This window comes from Aythya ferina (genome assembly GCF_964211825.1).
Source record: "Aythya ferina genome assembly, chromosome: 1".
NCBI classification, from domain to species: domain Eukaryota; kingdom Metazoa; phylum Chordata; class Aves; order Anseriformes; family Anatidae; genus Aythya; species Aythya ferina.
In genome coordinates, this window is record NC_140296.1 from 205,532,102 (window position 1) to 205,552,970 (window position 20,869).

General features: G+C 48.5%; 1 protein-coding gene across 1 annotated transcript in view; it reads left to right on the forward strand.

The window, feature by feature from the left end:
• Positions 1-20,869, forward strand: part of LOC311430552 (uncharacterized protein) — a 117,413-nt gene that overhangs the window by 10,400 nt on the left and 86,144 nt on the right. The window contains exons 3-5 of the mRNA XM_084507256.1: positions 16,217-16,356; positions 19,643-19,823; positions 20,309-20,468. Coding sequence (XP_084363382.1) covers positions 16,257-16,356; positions 19,643-19,823; positions 20,309-20,468 — 441 coding nt within the window. The 5' untranslated portion in view covers positions 16,217-16,256. The remainder of the gene's footprint in view (positions 1-16,216; positions 16,357-19,642; positions 19,824-20,308; positions 20,469-20,869) is intronic.

The window sequence follows — 20,869 nt, forward strand, 5'->3', positions numbered from 1 at the left end:
CATTAAGAGGCCTTGGTGTGTGTTCAAAAGAAGTTAAATATCCTCATCTTCATTCCACCCCTGGGGAAATCAAGGTGCAGCGAAACGAGACGGTCTGTGGCTGTTGCGGTCTTGCGAGAGATGGGCATGGAGAGGGACTGGCACCTTCCACCCTCTTCACACGAAAAGCCTGTCTAACCCTTCCCGATTCCCCTAGCATCTCTTGGCCCCTGCCCGTGGCTGTCAGAATCTGCAAGGGGTTGGGGGACAGGGGACAAGCGGTGCCATAATTTGACCAAGATCTGTGGAGCTGCCTCATCTGCACTACCCACATCTGCTCAGCTTAAATAATATACACATATTTTTTTTCTGACCAGAATGATTTTGATTAAAAAAAACATTAATTTTTACTCTCGTGAGTAGCTCCTTTGGCAGCAGGGACAAACAGGACTGGGACAAAGCAGCTGGGAGCAGTTTGAGGTAACAGCTCTCCCAGGTGCTGGTGGAAGAGGATTGGAGCTGAGATGCAGCTGGCATGGGCACTATAAAAGGGCTTTACCTCTTTTTACCAGACTTGTTAAGGGTTTTGAGTGTTTGTAGGGTAGGTGCCTTCGTTGCAGATGTCCTGTGCCACACTATATCTCAGTACAACCTCATGACTTGGAGGTGATCCTATGAGGCTGCAACCAGAAGGGAGTAGGCTTGTTCTATACAAGGTCAGCTTTTCTCCGTTTCTATGTCCCTTTTCTTTGTTGGCTTTTCTCCTTGAGGAAAAAAAAATAAAATAAAAAAATAAGAGCTGAGGATGAGACAAGAAATAGGTTTATTTTTGTCTGGATCCTTCTTAAAAAGTCTGGCTGTTCAGGAGTGCGGAAAACCATGAAAGGAGTCACCAAGTTGATGTCCCAGATGTCACTGGATACCCTCCTGCGTTCATTTCAATCAAGCTTAGCATGCTTGACTGTCCTGGTTTTGGCTAGGGTAGAGTTAATTTTCCTCCTAGTAGCTGATACAGTGCCATTTTGGGGATTTAGGGTGAGAATAATGTTGATAACACACCGATGGTTTAATTGTTGCAGAGCAGTCCTTAAACGAAGCCAAAGAATTTGAGCTTCTTGCTCTGTCCTGCCAGCAGGCAGGCTGGGGGTGCAGCAGGAGCTGGGAGGGGACAGACCCAGGACAGCTGACCCCAAATGTCCAAAGGGGTATCCCATCCCATATGGGGTCATGCTGAACAATTAATATGGGATGGGTACGGCTGATCTGGATGAGACCTCATGGAGAATCTTTATTTAAACTCTTGTTTGCCTTCAGAGACTCTGTCCTCAGCTCTGTGGGTCTCCCTGCTGGGTCTTTATGGCCCCATCGCTGCTTTCCAGGCCATGGGCTAGTGAAGGAGAAGGGCATGAGAAACACGGGATGTTTTTTTTTTCTGGATTTTTCTTGTGGCAAGGAGTGGCTGGGGATCAGAAAGCGCCGCTGGAGCCCTCCTGGCTTTTCTCTGATGAATTATGTGTGGGTGCCAAGATGTCTTGCTAAATATTAAGCCTGAACTTTAGAAAATGGAAAGTCTTTCCTCCCCGGAAAGGTTGGCATTAAGGCAAGTGACAACTGCACATGAATGATCCTCTTTGTTTGCTTTGCCTTCACTTTCACTCGATTGCTTTAAAATCTTGCTGACGGCTTGAGTAGCTGAGAAGCCTCTCTTGGGAACCTGCCAAATATGCTTCAGTGCAGTTTATTTTATTTTATTTTATTTTTACAATTTGTGTTTGGCATGGGCTTGGTGTATTTTTCTCCCCCACTTTTTTTTTTTTTTTTTGTAATATATCAGATAACCAATTTCACCCTACACCCTTGCCCTTTGTTTCCTCGGGTGAAGGCTGCCAGCGATGTAAACGGGTTACAGGCCAAATGGGCCTCTTCTCAGCAGCCTGGTGCAGAGCTGGAGGTGCTGGACACCTTTGATTTCTTCTCATTGCTCAGGTTGGACCTCTCTGTGCGTTACAACAAAGGACATGGACGTGGTGTAAATGCCTACAGAAATTCCTGAGCTTGTGCTCAGCAAATTAGGCTTTTGAATGGGAAAATTGGGCTGTCTTGGGATTATTAACCCAGATAGCACCTATATGTAGCACATAGATAAATCAGGTGGTGTGAATTTGGGAGCTCCTTCCTTAGCCTTGCCATGCTTGAACACAAAAGCATTTCGCAGGCTCAATTCCCAAAATGTGAATTGAAGCAGGGGTAAGGCATGTTGTGGCTTTTCTCCTGTGTTACCTGCAAACTTGGATATCTGAAGCACTTCACTCAATCTCTTTTCAGGTGTCATTAAATGAGAGTTTAGAAGATGAGTCTTTATCTGCCCACCACTTCATCATCATCTCCCTTGTTCCCTGTTGTAGCCTGGTGGGTTATTTAGGCTGGGAGGTCTCTGGCTGCCTGGAGGAACGACCAAGATGGTGTGGTGGGTATCTCTTTTTTTCAGAAATTTCATATTTTCCAGAATTCGAGAGGATAAATTAGCTGGGTTTGAGGAGGAAAATCCTTCAGCAAGGGGAGAGCTCAGCGCTTTGCGTGTTGGAAGGAAGCTGCTGTGGATGCTGCGATAAGACATCGAGTGCTCTGTCACTGAGATCCTTTTTGGTCGATCCTTGTGCTTTTATTGAGCAGCAAGAAGCCAAATACGTCTAGGAGAAGGTCTGATGGACCCACAGCTTGGTGGTCTGCCATCATCCTGGGCACCTCCAAATGGCAATCAGAGTCCTGCTGGTGCCCAAACTGCCTTTGAGCTGCGTGGCACAAGCATCTCCTGATTGCCCCACTCCAGGGATGTGAATAGATTTAATTGCTGAATGTAGCTACAATTGCAATTAAGCCTATTCAGCCCGATAACGAGGCATTCAGGGATTTAGGAGCTTTATATGCTTCAATTAGATTCAGTTGTTAAGCCCAAACCTTGTGGGGTGCTCCTCTGAAGTCTGCAGTCTTCAGGCAGTCCTACTGCGGCGTGATCCTGGAGAATTTGGGGTGATGCTTTGTGGCAGGAATGGGGGGAGGAAAGAAATTTGTGTAAATATGCACACGAAGCAGTTAATTCCTGGGATGTTTTGCTGGAGCAGGGAAGTGTCAGCCAAAATATCACCCTGCAGGCTCAAGCTTGTGCAGGATGGGAAGAGCTGCACTGTAGCTGCCCTTACTTCTTTATCCTTACTGTACCTAAACACCTGAAAGCAGGATTTCTTTTATTCTTTCTCTGTCTTTGAGCTCTTTGGCCTGGTTATCTCTTGGCTGGGAGGTTTCAAGCTGCAGGAATGGATAGCACCTACCATGGTGAGACCTGTTCTCCACTGGGTCAGGAGTTTTTGGGATGCCAGGCGCTGGGAAATAGCCATTGGTGTAGGGAGGAGACATGGGGATTGCTTGCTTCAAGCTGCTAAACGTCTTGTAATGTGGGGTATGAGAGCCCTGATTCTTCCTTTGAGCATATTCTGAGCCAAAATCTCTTATATTTTTGTGCTGTGAGCTCTGGGGATGGCTGGGGGGGGGGGGGTTCACCCTCCTGCTGGATTGCTCTGGGGTGCAGCCCCTTCGGCTTTGATGGGTGCAGGACACGGTTGAAGTCCTTTTTGGGGCCATTTCCTAGGTATTCAAATCCATGTCCTGGACGCTGAAAACACCCCTGTTCCCTTTGCCTCCCCGTGCCTCAGTTTCCCATTGCCTGTTAGTAGCAATGCCAACATCCTCCAGAAGAACACATCTAAGGCTTTTAGAAAACTGTGGTGTTGTGCGATGAGACCAAGTGCAATCACAATTTTGTTCAAGTTGTCTTTTCCCATGCCCCTCTGTGCTATCCCAGCACCCCCCCAGCAATGCCAGACCCCTGCACTTGAACCACAAATTAGCTTTTCACCCTGCCCCTTGCATTTCCATCCCCTCCAGGGCTGGAAAACCCTTTGGCCGCCTACAAACAGAGACTCTCCCCCCTTCCCCAAGCCGGCCCCTTCCTTTTCAAACATCCCACTTATTTTATTATTATTCTGTGCCCACGAGGTAAAGATTTTTTTTCCCCTCCCTTTCCCCCCCTTCCTTCTCTCGCGCATTCCTGCCCCGAAAGCGTGCGGGGCGGCATCCCCTGCCCGGTGCTCGTCCGTCCCAGCTGCTGGCCCGGTGGAGAAGGAGTTGGAGCTGGAGGGGGGGATGCCCGCAGCAGCCCCTCCTCCTGCCTCATAACTTCTTCCAAGCGTGCGAGGAGTTTCACAGCAGCCCAGCCGACACGGTCGCCCACTTTTGGGGGCCTCTTGCCAGGTAAGCGGTGCTGGCTGCCTTCAGCTGTCTGTCTGTCCTGCTGTCTCTCTGTCCTGTCTGTCTGCCCAGGTGTTGGGTTTTTGTAGGCTCAGCAGGCACTCGGCTGTGTTTTTCCCACTCTTTCTGTGCTCGGGTTGCAGCTGAATGAGATGCATCGTGACAACAGGACGGGGTCGATGGGGAGGACGAGGGGGCTGCACATTTCTCCCCCAAACTTCCCAGCATTGCATGAGCAACCCAAAGGATCGGGGTGCCTGAGATGGCCAAAACCTGTCTGTGGAGTGAATTCTGGGGTGATTTCAGGCTCCCCGTGATGGGAAGAGGCTCGGTGGCATCAGCCAGTCTCAGACACGGGGAGAGGTGGGGAAGAAGCGCTGTCATGTGCAGCACATGGTGGCTTGTCTTGTTTTTTTTTTTGTTTGTTTGTTTATTTGGTTGTGGTTTTTTTTTGAGGCTTTCTGGGAAGAATTGGGTTCTTTTTACCTCCTTTGATATGCTCAGGGGGTCCAAGTATTGCAGTGGGCAGAATACAGCCCCTGTAAACTTCCCACCTGCGGAATAAGGAGCTATATTTTTTTCTTTTAATCTTGTTCGATTGGATTGTGTGAGGTGGATGCTGGTAAAACAGCGAGTGCTGAAAGCAAGTCCTGGATCAAAGCTGCAGCAACAACAGAGCAGACCCCTCTGGGACTAGTTATAACTCCAGACAAAATGAATATTTCAGCGGGTTATGGGAGAAACAGCAGAAAAGGTTGGTCTGAGGCTGTTCCTGGCTAGGGAAGCCAGATCCTTTCAAGGGAGACGTTGCATGCTTCTGGGCTGGGTTCTGCTTTCCTACAGCTGGACCAGAGTGGGTCTGTGGAGATTTAGTGGTTGTAGGGTCCAAAAACTTGCAATGAATGCAGCAACCGCTTGGATGCAAGCTGTGTGTATGCAGCTCTGTGCTGTGGGTCTGCTCCTTTCCTGACCCCGCAACAGGTCCCAGCCCAGGCTTTCCAGCCCTACTGGCTATGGTGACTGAGATCCTTCAGCACCAGTCCACCACTTCCCCCTGTAGCTGCTGAAACGATGCCTCATGTGGAATGGCAGTGATTAACAATTTCATTTGGCTGCTATCCACTGCAGGCCCAAAATAATGTAATCTCTGCTTGCAATCAGGAATTACAAGGAAGTGATTTTTTTTTTTTCCCCAGGGAGAGGAGAAAATTAGCCACCAGGCAGATGATTCATGGGGTGTCTGAGAAGTCTGTATGGCTCTAACAAGGAGGTTGGGTTGTAGGATGGAGCCTGCAGAAACTGCTCTGTGTGTGCCATCCTTGGAAGGAGCAGTCCTGCCCAGAGAGGGGATGGGTGATGCTCTCTGGGCTCCCCAATCCTGCAAAGTGGCCCCTCTGTAGAACTCTTTCTCATCTTCACTACCCCAAGCAGCATCAGGTCAGGCTGTGCATGGGGAGATGTGCTGGGCTGGGAGGTGTGTGGGGTTGTTTGAAGAGCTGGCGTGTGAATATGGGGACGCATCCTCACCTGCTGGTCCTGGCTCAATCCTACAGGCATTATGAGTGTAAAATGTTTATACGGTGCAGGACTGGGGATGGTTGGGGTGATATTTCCTCTTTAGAGGTTGTTTGAATAGTGAACATGCAGGGGTTTCTTGCTGGAGCATCTCCGTCAGCTCTCCCTGGTCTTAAGTATTGGTGTGCTGGGGCTCTTGGTTGGAAGAGGGCTTATGCACATAAAAGCTTGTCTGCTTTTTCTAGCTATTTCCCCAAGCATGGTTTCTCATGTTTCAGCTGTTCTCAGGTCTGGGTTTGCTCCTCTGACCCTGCTTATTCTAGATAAGGGACAAAGGAAAGAGGATAAGTGCAGGAGGACATTTCCAGCTCCTTGTCAGGCCATGGGGACCCCTGCCACAGGCTGTGGTGTGGGCACTGTGTCCCCTTGCATAACTGCAGTGTGTGATGGTTTTCTGGGCTGAATGATGCTTTCCTGGGGTCTTGAGGGAGCACAGACCCAGCAGTAACTCTTGTGAGAGTTGGGGAGAGCAATGAGAAACATCCAAAATGGGTTTAGCTGCCTCTGCAGGAGCTTTGGTGGGAGCTTCATGTGGAGCTCCACAGGAGCAAGTAGAGAAGGTAGGCCCAAGTCTCCAGGACACCCTGGTGGCAAGGCCCAGCTCAAGTCCCTGTGCCAAGGAGAAGTGCTTTTGGGAAGCTTTACACGATTCACCCATTGGCATAACCCTCGGTCACCATCACCTCACTGACTGATTTGGTTTGCAGTCAGTCCATAAATACCAAAGCTGACTAGATGGACACAGGGAGCTGGTTCTCCCTGAACCATTAATGCCAGGTTATGGTGGACGTAAAATATGATTGCACCAGAGGGCAAAATGTAGAGATTTTTTTTTTTTTTAAAAAAAAAAAAAAAAGGAAAATGATGAATTATGCCAGGACTGCTTGTTCAGGGAGATGCTTGTCTGCCACAACGCCCTTGCTTCAGTGCCTCGGTAATTCTGACAGTGTTGTGCATGAGACCTAGAAGACAAAAGTAGTTCAAATCAACATGGCCTTGCAGTCTCACCATCTCAGCAGCACGGAGATGTCATGGGGATGACATCTTCACATCACTTAATGGGAACTGAAGCTGAGACTTGTGGAGGCTCTGTCCTTTTCAGAAGGGCCTGTCAGTGCAAGATGGTGGCTGGTATCTGCACCATGGTCATGCCAAGAGACCCAGGAAGGATTTAGGGCCCATCCTTGTTGTGGGGGATCATCTTTTATAGTGTGTGGGGACACCTGGTTTCATGGCACCCACTGAGGTTGGCTCCTGAATAGGGTGGTGTGGGGTTGGGCTGCAGGTCCTGGGGGTCTCTATGGAGCTGCATGGGGTGAGAGGGCTTGGAAGAGGAGATTGGCAGGGCTAGGGGTCCTGAGGAGGAGATGGGCGTGTGTAATGCAGGGTGGGGGACAGAGACCTGCATGTCCCATGCACAAATCCCCCTTACACTGTTCCATTACACTCATCTGAGATCTTAATTTTGCTAAGAGCAACGCAAATCTGTTGGGGGCAATGAAGCAGCGTTGGCTCCATGACAACAGGAATTGGCCTGGAGAATTTATCCTACCACAAACCAAGAGACTTCCCCTTACAGAGAATGCGGGACCTGGGCTAGGATCTTTTTCTTTTTTGTGTGTGTGACCCCTCTGCACTCAGTCATGCGAAGGGGCACTTCCCAGTGCCGACGGCCTCCTGGAAAGCAGCCAGGCTGAGCAACCTGAGCAATGCAGGCCTGGCTGCCGGCCAAGCAGTCAGTCAGTTGAACAATTGACTTCCTACCCTCTCCCTTTTATTTTTCAACCCTCCCTACCTATTGATCTTGTCTGTAACATCAGCATGCCCAAGCTGAGTGCTAAAATGGATGGAGGTGGCAGGAAGAAAGTGAAGTCGTTTTGGTTCCCTGTTTCTGGTGACACGCTCAATGACTGTTTGACCATTGCTACGTGTCTGTCTTAGCTTTTCCAGTTGGCTTTTTTCATTTTTCTTTTTCTATTTTATTTTTATTTTTAAGTAGGATTCACACTGCAGTGCTTCTCTGCTGGTGCCCACCTAGGTGCTGCTGGCAGAGGTTGGAGGAGGATCAGCAGCCCTGTTGGGAGGCCACTGATTTGCTTCATGTGGTCTCCAAGCAAACCTCTCCTGTAGGGTTACCCACCCCAAACTTTTACTTTCTTTGCCAGTTTTTGGGAGAAAGGAGAGGCTAGAGGCAAGCAGCAAACCCTCTTTTGCTGCTTGTGATGGTTACACAGGCAAAATCATCACTGCCTTCCAGACAGGGTTTCTTGGAGAGGAGGAAGGAGCTTGGCTGGAGGCAATCTTCACAGCCACCGTCTGACTGCAGCTTTCTGCTTGGAAAGTTTTCTAGGTGTAGCTAAGATATTTTTACTGTTGTTAATGTGAAAACCTTACGTGGAGGAAAGCAGAGGGAGGGCCTAGCTTTCATTTCCCGGCTTATAAGGCATCTTTCTGCTTTTTTCCTTGGTGCTTCTAAGCTAAAATGCTCCGTCTGGTGGTCTGAGGTCCTGCTTGAGTAGTTTCTGCAGATGGGGGAAAATGGCAAAATCAGCCCCAATGGCATGCAACTCTCCAAGTTGTCCTGTACTGGGGAAAAAGATGTGACCAGCCAGTGACCTCCAGCTACTTGTCACCTTTCCATCAACCTTGCTGCCCTGTCCCCAGTGGGTAATGGCCCAAATGGTCACTGAGGCCTCTCCTCAAGGAAGAGGGTGGTGAGCAATTGCATTGTGCATCACTTGTCTATACACATTATTATTGTTATTATTTTCCTTCCTTTCTTTCCTGTCCTAATAAACTGTCTTTATCTCAACCCACAGGTTTTAATTTCTTTCTAATTCTCTCCCCCCATCCCAGAGGGGGAGAAGAGAGGGTGAGTGCATGGCTGTGTGGTGCTGAGCTGCCAGCTGGGTTAAACCATAACAGAGCCGCACTACAACCCAGTGGATAGGGAGAGGATGGGGCAAAAAACCTCCCCACGCCACGTCTGCCACCCAGGGGAGAGCTGAAATCAGCCTTGGCCATGCTCCGACTCACCGAGATGTTAATGTCTGCTTTTATACCTGGCTGTCCCCACCGCGGTGACATTTCTTGGGGAAAACATCAGCTCTGGGGTCCGAACCTCAAGCTGGTGGGGCTGGGTGGTTGGCAGCCCTCGTGGGTCACTGCTTGGAACAAACCAGGCACGTTCAGTTGGGTGCTGAGGCAGAAAATAGGCTTCCTCCAGCTCTCGCTTCATCTTTTTATTGAACAGCCTCATAGGATCCCCTCCCTCCTCTCCCTATCGTATGTTAAACACCGCTAGGCAGCGCAGCCCCTTTAAATCTGGAAATCAATGGTAGTTATTTAAAAAAAAAAAAATAACACCAACAAAACACTTTCTCAAAGCTCTTGCTGAGGGAGGGGAGCTGTTTACCCGTTCTGCAAGGAGCAGCAGTTTCTCGTGGTTGCTGACGCTGCTGTTTGAACAGGCTCTGTGCTGCAGCATGGGGGTGAAAACGTTCTTTTTGATGCTTTAAAATGTTCCCATTTTGTGGCAGAATCACCTGGAGCAGGCAGGGCAGGTCCTTCAGGAGGGGAGGACAAATTGATGCATCCTGTGGAGCTGCAGCTCTGAGGACGTGGTGGTTGCTGGACCTCCGAGGAGGTCTCTCAGCCAACACATCGTGTCACCGTGCCACCGCTGATGGCTTCTGCCATGTGGGATGTCCCAACCTGTGCTCCTCTAGCTGCTTCGTGGCTCTTCTGGCTTTCTCTGGGATGTTCATTTGGGGCATCCCCTGCCCCAGGATGGTGCTGGACCAGAATTAAAGCTTTGCTGTAATGCCTTGTGTGGCTGAATGTGGCCACCTGGGATGTCAGGGCAGGGTTGTGATGTGGGCAAAACCTCAGCCCCTCATGGAGCTATTAGGGGAGTCCAGCTCCCTTCCCTTCCTCTGCCCAAATTACCAGCCTTGGGCAATCCAGTGTCCTTCCTCAGGACAGAGCTGCCCAAATGGTACAGAAATAGGGGATGCAAGAAGGGAAACCATGGGGGCTGTGCAAAATGCTCTCCTTGGATGCTCCGAGGATGCCTCTGTCCTCCTTTTGGGCCCAACCTCCATCACCACAAGGGCTGGTGAAGGTGTGAGTACAAACACGTCCTAGATATGGAGCTGAAGTTACACAAAGTGTCATCTGGAAAGTCATGTGAAAGCTCTGGGCCTGTAGGGGGGTCTGGAGGCCCCATCTGCTTTGGTTTGCCCACTCAGCATCCAACTACAATGCTGTGCCTATGGGGTTAGCACTGTCATGGGGCAACGAGGGGTCTCCTGGCTTTAACCCACACTTGGTAGGAGATCTTTGTAGGTGAGATGCATGGGATGGAGGAGAAATGTGAGATGGGAATTAGCTGGGGAAGTCTCGTTCGTATGAGCTTGCTTTTCCCTGTGTTTCTTGTAGGGCTGCTTGTGGCTGCTGAGCTGAATCAACTGGTTTTCTAGTGGTGATTTAGCTCCCAAAGCATCACAGGTGGACAAGAATGAAAAAAATACGACTTTCATGCACCACCTAGGAATTTCTACTGGGTACAGGACTGTTGGTTGGAGTGCTTAGCACCACGGTCTGACTTGGATGCACTAAGGATGGCCCCGTTGGGATGTGCTGTCTTGTTGCTTTGATATCTATCACTAGTGTTTTCAAGAATTTAGGAAATCCCATTTTTCCTTCCTCGTCTTATGGCCAAAACTTCACAGGGAAATGGTCCCAAAGGGGTGTGAACACCCACACAGGAGGAATGGTCTGAAATGGGTGCACTGGTCCATTCCAGCTCATGCCAGAGGGAGGCTCTGAGTATCTTCAGCTGGACTTAGCTCTCCTGAACTACTCAGTTAATCCTGAATTGTTTGGACTGCATAAGTGCAACCCCAGTTAAGGTGTCCAAGGGGTCTTCAAAAAGACTGGGCTGATCCCAGCCCCAGCTTTGGGTTTTGGTGCTGTTTCGCACCACTTCTTGCAGTGGGAGCATCTCCTCCCCTCGGATCAGTCCCCAGGGAGTCCCAAAAGTTTCAGGAGGCTGCCTCCAGACACCAACAAGTCGGTGTGTTCATATTTCCTGATGAAACAGCTTGAATTTCCTATTCAAGGGATTTAGAGAGAAATCAATTACCATAAAAATCTATTAATTGCATTTTTTTTAATAAATAAATAAATAAAAGCTGCAAACTTTTGACCCCCCGAGGCTTATTTCTCCCGTGCAAGAAACAACCCATATTTAACCTGATCTCTCCTCCCCTCCAGAGCTACCTTTTTCCTGGCCAATGTCTCTGACTCCCTGCAGCAAATGGTGCCTGATCACCGGAGAGGGGCTGCGGAAATGCCCCTGACCGGGCTTTTTCCATGTGGATGTTTCAAAGCTGAAGGCAACAGCTGGCATTTCCTCTGCAGAAAATTATGAACACGTTTGCTTCCAAAGCTGACGGGCCCTCTAATTGACACCAGCTATTGCATCTTCACCCTGCCTCCTGAGTTTTTTCTTGCATTGGTTGTTTTGGATGTGTTTTTCTTGCTTTTTAGGGGCTGGCAGTAGTTCTCTCCTCCTCTGTGAGCCATTAGGATTTACTCCCTCCTCTGTCTCCTTGCTGTTGTGTTAAGCCTCGAGCCCTTGCATTTATTTTTTTTCATCTTGACCCCAAAATTCAGTGGTTTGAGTCTGGCCTTTGCTTTTGGCTGGGTGCTGTCTGTCCCTTTGTCTTCCCCATCCAAATCTCCTGCAAAATTATACGTAGATGTGTGAGTATCTCAGTGACCTGTTAACTCTGATCCCATCAAAATTTGGACCTTCTTCATACCCTTTTCCTGCTTCCACATCCCAAAATTCCCGTTAATTCTCCATTCAGACCACTCTCAATATTTGTTACATGATCTTTCAAGGGGCTCCTGGGATCTTTCTCCATAGGATTTTGTGACATCCCTGATGATGCTCCAAGAGCACTCATAAGTAGATGCCCCTGTGGGTTCTCTGCTGGCTAATATAGAGTTGTGCTCAGCCTTCAGAGAAAGCTGCAAAGAGGTTATCCTTCCTCTCCCCAGCTGGCTGTTTTCAGTATTAAAATATTTCTTGTTATCCTCTATCCGAATGGGCTGAAATTGTCAAGATTTTGCTGCGTTGTGGGATCTGTTTGGTTGCGTGATGCTTGATGCAGCAGTGGGTGTAGGGACGTGAGTTTGTGTGGATTATCTGGGAAGGCTGTGCGTGCCCAGATGCAGAGCTGTCATGTAGGTTTGTTGTCTGTATGGGACAGGGATAGCTGTTTGGGGATGGAGTTAGCCTCTGACACTGGGGATCTGTGGATGGGAGAAGCATGGGGACCAGCTGGAGGTACAGGCAGGCACCAGCCAGATGAGACTGCAAACCCACTGGGTCCCATCCCTTTTAGACAGACCTTGCTGAGTGGGGTTATTTATCTATCCCCAAATGTGCTGTCAGAAATGGAAAAAGAGTTTATTACAAGCATATACACAGGAAGAATAAACGGAGAGGAACAGCCCAGCCTCTGGCACTGCTGCAAGTTTGTAAGACCTCCTTTTTTTCCCCTCTTGCATCTTGCCAGGCTTCCCACAGCTCTGTCATCTGGTCCAGGTGTGGGAAAGGGAGAACCTGCTCCATCGACTTTACGGAGTTTGGAGGCAATTTGTTCAAGGAACTGTAAAACCTGGAGAAGTTGCCCCTATAAATTATTTACCAGAGGCAGTAAAAGATCAAGGAAATTGCTGGGATTCCTCGCAAAACCCTGAGGTTTATGGGGTCATTTGCCTGCCCCTACCAGGTTTCTCTAAAGCGCTCTATAGTGGTTTAGGAGGTCTTTGACAAGGCAGATGGCAGCCAGTGTCTGCAAAGATGAGCTGAGACCTGCCAGGTTGAAGTTTGCTAATATTTAATGTATAAAATGAGCGGTGAAGTGGCACTGAAGTGAACTGGTGGCTCTGAGTGACCTGAGCTGTCTTGGTGTGCTGGTTTCACCCTGAGGGGCAGCTGAGCTCCACCACAACCTCTTTTAATTCCCCTTCCTCGAAGGGGAAATATGATGGGGGGGAAAAAAAGCTCATGGGGTGAGATAAGGATAATTTAATGAATGGGAAAAGAAAAGAGAGGGGGGAAAAATACAAGCAAAGGATGCATGGAAGGAAAGGGATTATACTTCCCATAAATGAGTGATGTTCGGCCACATCTTGGGAAGCAGGACCTCGATATGTGTAGGGTTTTTTTTGGGAGAATGGAGGTTTTCACACCATTGGTGTGATATTAATGCTGTCCCAAGATGGGGTGGCCTTGGCCAACGCCAAATATCACATCCCAAAAGATGAAATGGCCTTGGCCAACCCCAATATCCCATCCCAAATGATAAAGTGCATGGTCAGAGGAAACCCAGGTGTGATCTTGGCCTGCTGGTGGGCTGTGGGTGGAGGGAGCTGCAATGGAAGCTGCAGAGCATCCCTTTACATTCATATAAATGGCCCTGTCTTGCTTACAACCTGTATTTTATTTAGGATCACAGCAGGATTTTGGAAAAAAAAAAAAAAAAAAAAGGAAAAAAAACACAGGAAGGGGAAAAGCAAGAGAGAAAACTACTAATTTTCCTTTCAACATCGGAGAATAACGCCCTTGAGTTGGGGATCATCTGTAACCTGGAGGTGCTGCAGTCATCCATCAAGGGCCCACGCTGGCGGCACAGCAGCAGGGGTTGGGTGGGTTTTCACAGCTGCAGCTCACTGCTGGAAGGCAGAGCACAGCTTTAGCTGAAATGTCAAAAGCCTGTGCAATAAAAATTTAAAAAGCTCAACGCAGTCAAAGATTTGCCATGTAGAAGTTCAACATGTATGCACAAACGCATGTATGAATTCATGTCTGCGTGTGAAATCTGTGGGATCTGGGTTGTTAAACCTTTTGCATCCTTTTCTTCACCTCTGCAATGTGAATTGAAGGCACAGCTATTCTGAACCAAAGCCTTTCTGCACCTACAGGGTGTTCGCTTCTGCAGACATTAGCATTTGCTCTCTGAAGGCCCGGGGCTTGCTGTGTTTTTTCTTTGTTTCTACAAAGCCTCCTAGGATTTATCCCTCATATGATTGTTTTCCCATGGCTGGGTAAGACTATGTTAATATGCATTTCTTACTGTATTTGTTCAGTGCTGAGACATTAAACAGTATCAGGGAAAACAGCGAAGAATCACATATCAGATGTTTGTCTGCAAAAATGTGCTTTGCCTTAGCAAAAGTGGCTGCAGAAACTCAGAATTATTTTTTGTTGCTTTTTTTTTATTATTATTATTTCCTGCATACATGTGAACTTGGACAGCAAATGCTGAAGATTCAAATGTGCTTTTAGTTCTGGTCTTTGCCCCTTGCTGGCTCCCCATCGCTCTCAGGGCATCATCACAGCACGACGTACCCCAGTCCCAGCTCCGTGCCGTGGCCAGCGGTGCAGATCCTCTGGGTGAACCTGCTGTAGGATGATGTTGTCAGGTGCCTTGCCTACACAGGCATCCTAGAGGAGTTTCCTTATTCTCCTTTAAGAATAGACCAATATTTTATTGGAATTACAAAGTACTGAGGAGATTGGTCAGCATTTAAGCTTTTCTGATTGTTTTTTTTCATGTTTTGGGCTCAGTCTATCCCAAGGACTCGAGCAGCAGGGAGGTTTCCTGTACATGAATATGAAATATTTATGAAAAACAATGGCTTTAAACTAAAAGAGGGAAGATTTAGATTAGAGGTTAGGAGGAAATTCCTCACTCATAGGGTGGTGAGGCCCTGGCACAGGTTGCTCAGAGAATCTGTGGATGCCCCATCCCTGGAGGTGTTCAAAACCAGGTTGGACAAGATCTTGGGCAACCTGACCTAGTGGGTGCCCACAGCAGGGGGCTGGAACTGGGTGGGCTTTGAGGTCCCTTTCAACCCAAACCATCCCATGATTCTAACTGGGGAGCCTTCCCCATATAGACCAGTAAGACCATTAGGGCAGGCTTCGGTCTCTGCCATTGTCATCGACATCTGCTCTTGAAGGACCTACATTAGCTATCTCAGTGCATACTACGTGGCATTTCTGACGTTATTTTAGGTACAGATATTCCCAGAATAGACTGTTGAATTTACAAACTAATATTCTTCACCTGGATTATTTTATGGGTAGAGCTGTAGGGATATGAAGGACAGGAGGAAGAGAAGAAGGGAGGAGGGAGGAAATGAAAGAAGAACTTTTGGAAGAATGTGAAAATACAGATCTCTGCAGGAACATTTCTGGAGGGATGTACATTTGTAACAGTATTAACACAGAGCTCAGAAATGCATTTGGAGTGCTCTAAGCTGGGTTTGCTCATGTTCCAGGACACCCTATGGAGCAAAGGATTAAATGGGAAGGGAAAAGGGGATCCTTTGGCATTGCAAGAAGGATGCTGGAGCTGAGGGGTGATGGGGTGACCTCACCGAAGCTGACAACATGACTCTTGCAGAAGAGCTGGGGGTAAAACACAGTTTTCTTGGGTCTTAGCTCTGCACTTGTGCTGCGATACAGGAAGGAAAGGAAAAATGTGACCCTGGAAAAGAGCTAGGCTGGATGAAGTCATTGAGCTCTGAATTTCCACCCTGGAAGCGGTCCATGTCTCCCTGTGAAATCTGCTCAGTCCCAGCCAAGCAGGTGAGGCTCAGACCAGGAGAAGGACTTTTTATTGTCCCTTTCAAGAGAATAAAACCCCTTCTGGCAACATCACTTCTGCTGCAGTTAGTGCTTCACGGAGAGAAGTCCCTGCCTTGCTGGGGGAGACTTCTGTAGCCTAATGAGCTGTCAGCAGTCATCTGGGGAGCCACTAAACCATCCATGAGCAGTAACCAGAGCTTTCAGCCCCCTTTGGATCTATGATGATGGGCTGGATTTCCAAGGAGGCCATGTGCAAGGCAGTTAATCCTAGATTTAGGGGCCTGAAGGTCGGTCACAAAGCAGACTAATAAAGACTTGAGTGCGGGTGGCTGCTGTCTGCAGTGATCTCTGAGCGATGCTCGTGGGCTGATCCCGCACGATGGAGGCAGCAGATGTTTCCTTCTTCCATTGCAGCAGTAATATTCACATTTAGGCTTAATTGAATATGGTCATTATTGCCTGAAGAAGGGTACTTTTACGGAAAGGTGCTGGAAAATGAAGCTGAGCTCTCCCTGCAGCCAGCCTCAGCAAAGAGATGGAGGAATGAGAGGGTTTATGGAATTTAATGTTGATTCCCCATGCCAAGATGAGCTTTGGGAGCTAGAGGAAAGCTTCCCTTGCCACAGCAGGCAGGTAGAGCATCCCATTCGGATGGCATACCTTAAAACATCTTTTCTCCTGCAGATGAATGACTGCCCAGGCTGTGTGCTGACTTCAGAAACTGATGAGCGGGTTCTTATCAAGGGAAAAGAAAATGCTGTGTGCCCAGCTCCTTGCCCTGGCAGCGGCCGTGACACATTACAGAGCCATGGCCATTCATGAAGGTATGTGGCAAGTGGGCTACCGTGAATGCAGCAGCTGGGAGGGGATGCTGAGACACACTGGGGAGGGAAAGAAAAAAAAAAAAAGAAAAAAAAGCATTTTCCAAGCATTTATTTCTCTAATGTCACATCAGGGTGAGCTGTAGTGCTGATACCTTTGACTTTTGCATTAGAGTCCTTTTTTTTTTGTTAGCAGCTTTCTAAAAGAGCATCCCTACTGGCCCCTGGACAGGACCTGATTTTCCCTGGTTTATGGGGAAATCAGGTGTCCAGCCTCTGACACTGTCCTACTCAGCTGTTCCAGGGGAAGGTGGGGAGAAAGGGAAAATTTGTCCTCTCCTGATTCTTCTTTTGATCTCCAAGATCTGGGACGAGCCACCAGCCAGGGGATGTGAGATAGAGGACCTCAAGGCAGCCTTGAATCCTCCTGCTGCTATTTAGAGAGGCAAGGCAGTGTGAGGGCTCACCTCTTCCCTGGCTCCCCATTGTCTGTGCAAGCCCACAGAATTTTTGGGAATGAGGGGCTGGAACCAAAAAGACCCTGGAGAAAAGCCTCGTACAGTTACAGTGTGATTTTCCCCATGTCTGTGGAGCTTTGGGGTCCTTCAGGAGGGGGAGGCTCCTTGCAAGCTCCCAGGAATGCTGTGGGGCTGGCTGCGAGCCAAAGGGTCCAAATCCTCCTTCTTCAAATCCCTCTGCAGCAATAACCCCCCCAGGCTTTGGGGGTGTGAATTCACCTGGCATAAATTCAGCAAATTCAACAAAGAGTTAATGGAGGCTTTGGCACCAGCTCCAGAATTAACTTGATTAAGTTCCTGTCCATCAATTAAGCCAATATAGTCAACTATAATGCTATTTAATTTGAAGCTGGGAACAGTGCAATAAATCAACGTTTACAGATGTCTCTGGCAAACCTGTGATTGATGAAACGTGGTAATTTTGGAGGTGCATGGAAAATTTCAAATAAAATCATATCCCCCTGTGATTAATATAGCTGTCTGTGTTGGTATTTTCTCCAGAAGGTACCCATCCAAATATGCTTAACATCACATGTTCCCAATGACAGCTTCAGGCACCTGATCCAAGCAGTGGATGCATGTGGGTTTCATTGCCCAGCCGGGCCCCTCTGGAAAAGGTGCTGAGCAGCTGGCTCAGCATCTCACAGCATGGGCTCTGGCTGCCCCTTTATAAAGAAAAGGGCACCAGCCTTCCCATTTTGATCCCGTGGAGCTCCTGCAGCTCACTGTTGTCTTTTTCCGTGCTATCCATGGGTGCAAACAAGGGCAGGAGCATTGTGCAGGGTGAGCAGGGCTCCCATGGACCAGGCACGGATGGAGGAGGCTCCTGGGGCTATGGGACGTGGAGGGGTAACAAAGGCACCTCTGATACCGACAGTATTTTGAGCAGGTTTTCCAGATCGGGTCCAAAAATGCAAGTTTTCCAGGAAAAACTGTGTGCAGTGCGTTGAGCAGCTCCAAGAGGTGGGTGATTTGAGGAGAGCTGTTGGAAAGCGTTCTCGACCTCATCCCGCACTTGTTAGGATTTTCTGGTGATAATACAAGGACTGGCATTGCCTTTCCTTAAAATCCTTCTGGGGTAGCAAGGATATCAAGGTCCAAGCTAAGGCAAAGGGGTAGATCCAAGAGCAGCAGCAGCTGGGAACAGAGCTTATGGTGACACGCTGTTAGCAGCGGAGCTGCCTCCAAGCCAGCCCTGACATCCCAGCTGAAAAGCACTTGTGGAGGGTTGAGAAGGAAAGGGAGATCTCAAAAGAGCGCTCTAGAAAGGGAAATTGAAATAATTATCTCCCACTTTTGTCAGGGGAAAGTGCCTTGTGTTCACAGCTGGGTGAGTTAAACCAGAAAGAGCCAGTCATTGCTTTTCCTGCAGTAAAGAATTGTTAAGTTGTAAAGAGCTCAGGATCAGGAGGCACAAAAGGAAAATGAAGAAACCAAAAACCCCGGGCAGCAAAGACCTTTGGGGAGCCATCTGTTTGCTGACAGTGAATGATCCTCTTTCCTGCTGCTTGGCCAAAGGGGATCAATCAGGGATAGGTAGCAATGAAGGAGATCACAAAACCTGCATCTTTCCAAACCCTTTGGGGAACCTGCTCATAGGATTGGGGTAAAAGGCAGGTAAATTGAAGAGGCTGAGCTAAAGCAGCCTTTCCATCGCAGCAAAAACACAAGAAACCCTGCAATCTCTACAGCAAACCCTGAAATCTCTGCAGCGAACTGGAGCAAATGCTCCAGCCTGGTTGGGTATCATTGGGTCTCCAAACCTGCACTGGAAGTCCAGAGAAACAGTGACACAAAATGAGAAAAAATGTGAAGAAGTTGAGCCCAGTCCTGGTGAACAAGCCTGAATACAAAAGTCTACCTCCAGCAGTCAACACAGTCAACTTTTTAGCAGCTTTACAATAATAAATCAGTATCTATCTGCAATGGAGAGAAAAGCCAAAGAAAATACAAATTTTGAACTTCCCCTTAAGAGACTTCATTATCTTAACCAACCTTAAAAGCTATCAGATTTCTGCCCATGAAATATATTTATCGGATTCCTAAAGAAAGTGAAATTAAATTAAAAGAGACTGAACAGCTTAAAGGAAAATGTGCCTTGATGTTCATTAAACAAATTTCCCCATACACCCGCCCCTTGGGTGCCAGCTGCCATGGATAGCTCTGGCTTGCACTGAAAGCCCTCTCCCATTGCTCATTCTCTGCATGTGACATTTTTTCCACGCTCAGAGCTGCTGACAGCTTGGGAAGAGGAGGGTGTTGCAGATCTGAGTGCACGGGGTGTCCATGCAAGACTGGAGGACCTGGTTGTTTTAGGACTGGAAAAGTGTGCGTGGCTCCACGTCTGCGTTGTGTGCCTCATGAAGGCTCTGAGACCTTAATGACAAGAAGCCTGTGGTGGTTAATAGGGTGACAGAGCTGCTACATTCCCAATTTTCAGTTGTGCATGTTGTGGGTGTCAGCTTTTGGGCATACGAAAACCCTAGAGGTCCTCGCACTGCCAGCATGGCCTTCAGCCTTCACAGACCCGGGTCGCAGTGTTTGTGCTTCAAATGGGAAACTTCACAGGGTGGAAACAGCAAAATGGGGATTTGGGGAGAAATTAGAGAGAATGAAGCAGCCTGTTTCTCTGGGAGACCCATGATTATTCACTTCATTGGGCTGAAACGTGGTCTCTCTCCCTTAGCTATAATATCTCAGGGGTTCATGTGGCTCAGAGGGGTTTATCTCCTGGCTGGTTCCACGATGTGAGCTGAGCTCTCCTCCTTCAGTGTGCAGGACAGCAGAGGTGGCCGACGTTTTGTTCCTCGTGGGGCAGTCCCAGGGTGCGGAGACGGAGAGCACGCGGCTGCTCAAGGACTTTGTCAGCAGCATGGCTCGCTCCTTTGAGAACGTGGTGATGGGCAAAGGAGGCATCCGGCTGGCAGTGGCACTCTATGGAGAGAAACCAAGGTGGGTCAATCCATCCTCTACCACCAATACATGAGTTTCAGTAGCCCTACACCTCTAAATGGGGACCATTTTTGCTAAGCAACCATCTCCCTTCCCATCCTTCCATCTCTTCCCTTGGTCTTGCTGCTTGGTTGAACTCTTGGAAGAGCAAAGCAAGAGTTCAGCAAGAGTTCAACCTCAGCAATGTCACCAGAGTCTAGAGGGGCTTGACCATGGGGAACTCTTCCAGGGCAGGGAAGGTAGCGTTTAATGCAGCCACAAAAAAACTCCCTCCTGTCCAATTTTAGATACTATTTTTAAAGTAATAAGGCTCTGGGGTTCCCCTGACCACCATGAACAGGAATTCTTGACTACCTGTGAGCCTAGTGTGACCATCTAAGTGTCATCACCGTTGTTGGTCATTACCATTAAAGATGCAAACTTGCTGTGATGACACCATTTTCTTGCCCTTTATCCCCCCATATTCCCCCATCTCTCACCCCCAGGATGAGTATTGAACTGACGGATTATGTGACCATCGAGGAAATACTGGTGGCAATTCAGGAGCTTTCCTTCAAAAGGAGCAACCTAAAAACGGGGGCTGCCCTGGCGTTTGCAGCTCATGCCATGTCTCGCCCAGCCACGCTGCGAGAGGATGCAGCGAAGGTAAGCGACCTTCTGCGACAACTTCCCTGATATAATCCTCAGCAGGGATCAGACCTCTGACTTCTCCGCCTGCTGGCACGAATGGGCCAGTTGGGTTGTGGTCATCCCATCTGCTTTTTGACGTGGAGTTGGGGAACCTCATTTAGGAGCCCATTCAGCTTCAGGTCTGTGATGGAGAGGGAGAGGCACAAGCAGATTTTCAAAGGGCTGGCTCAAATTATGGAGATGCTCATGTTTCTCCATGGCCTGCAGAGTGCTCTGGTCCCAGATGTCTCCAGCTAAGTACCCAAATTCTTACTGCTCAAGCTACCTGAGCAGGCTTAGGATGTGATTTAGACAAGGAGACAAGTCTTGATAGCATCAGTTCCTCCTAATGTGCTGTTGGTAACAGTCTACATGCA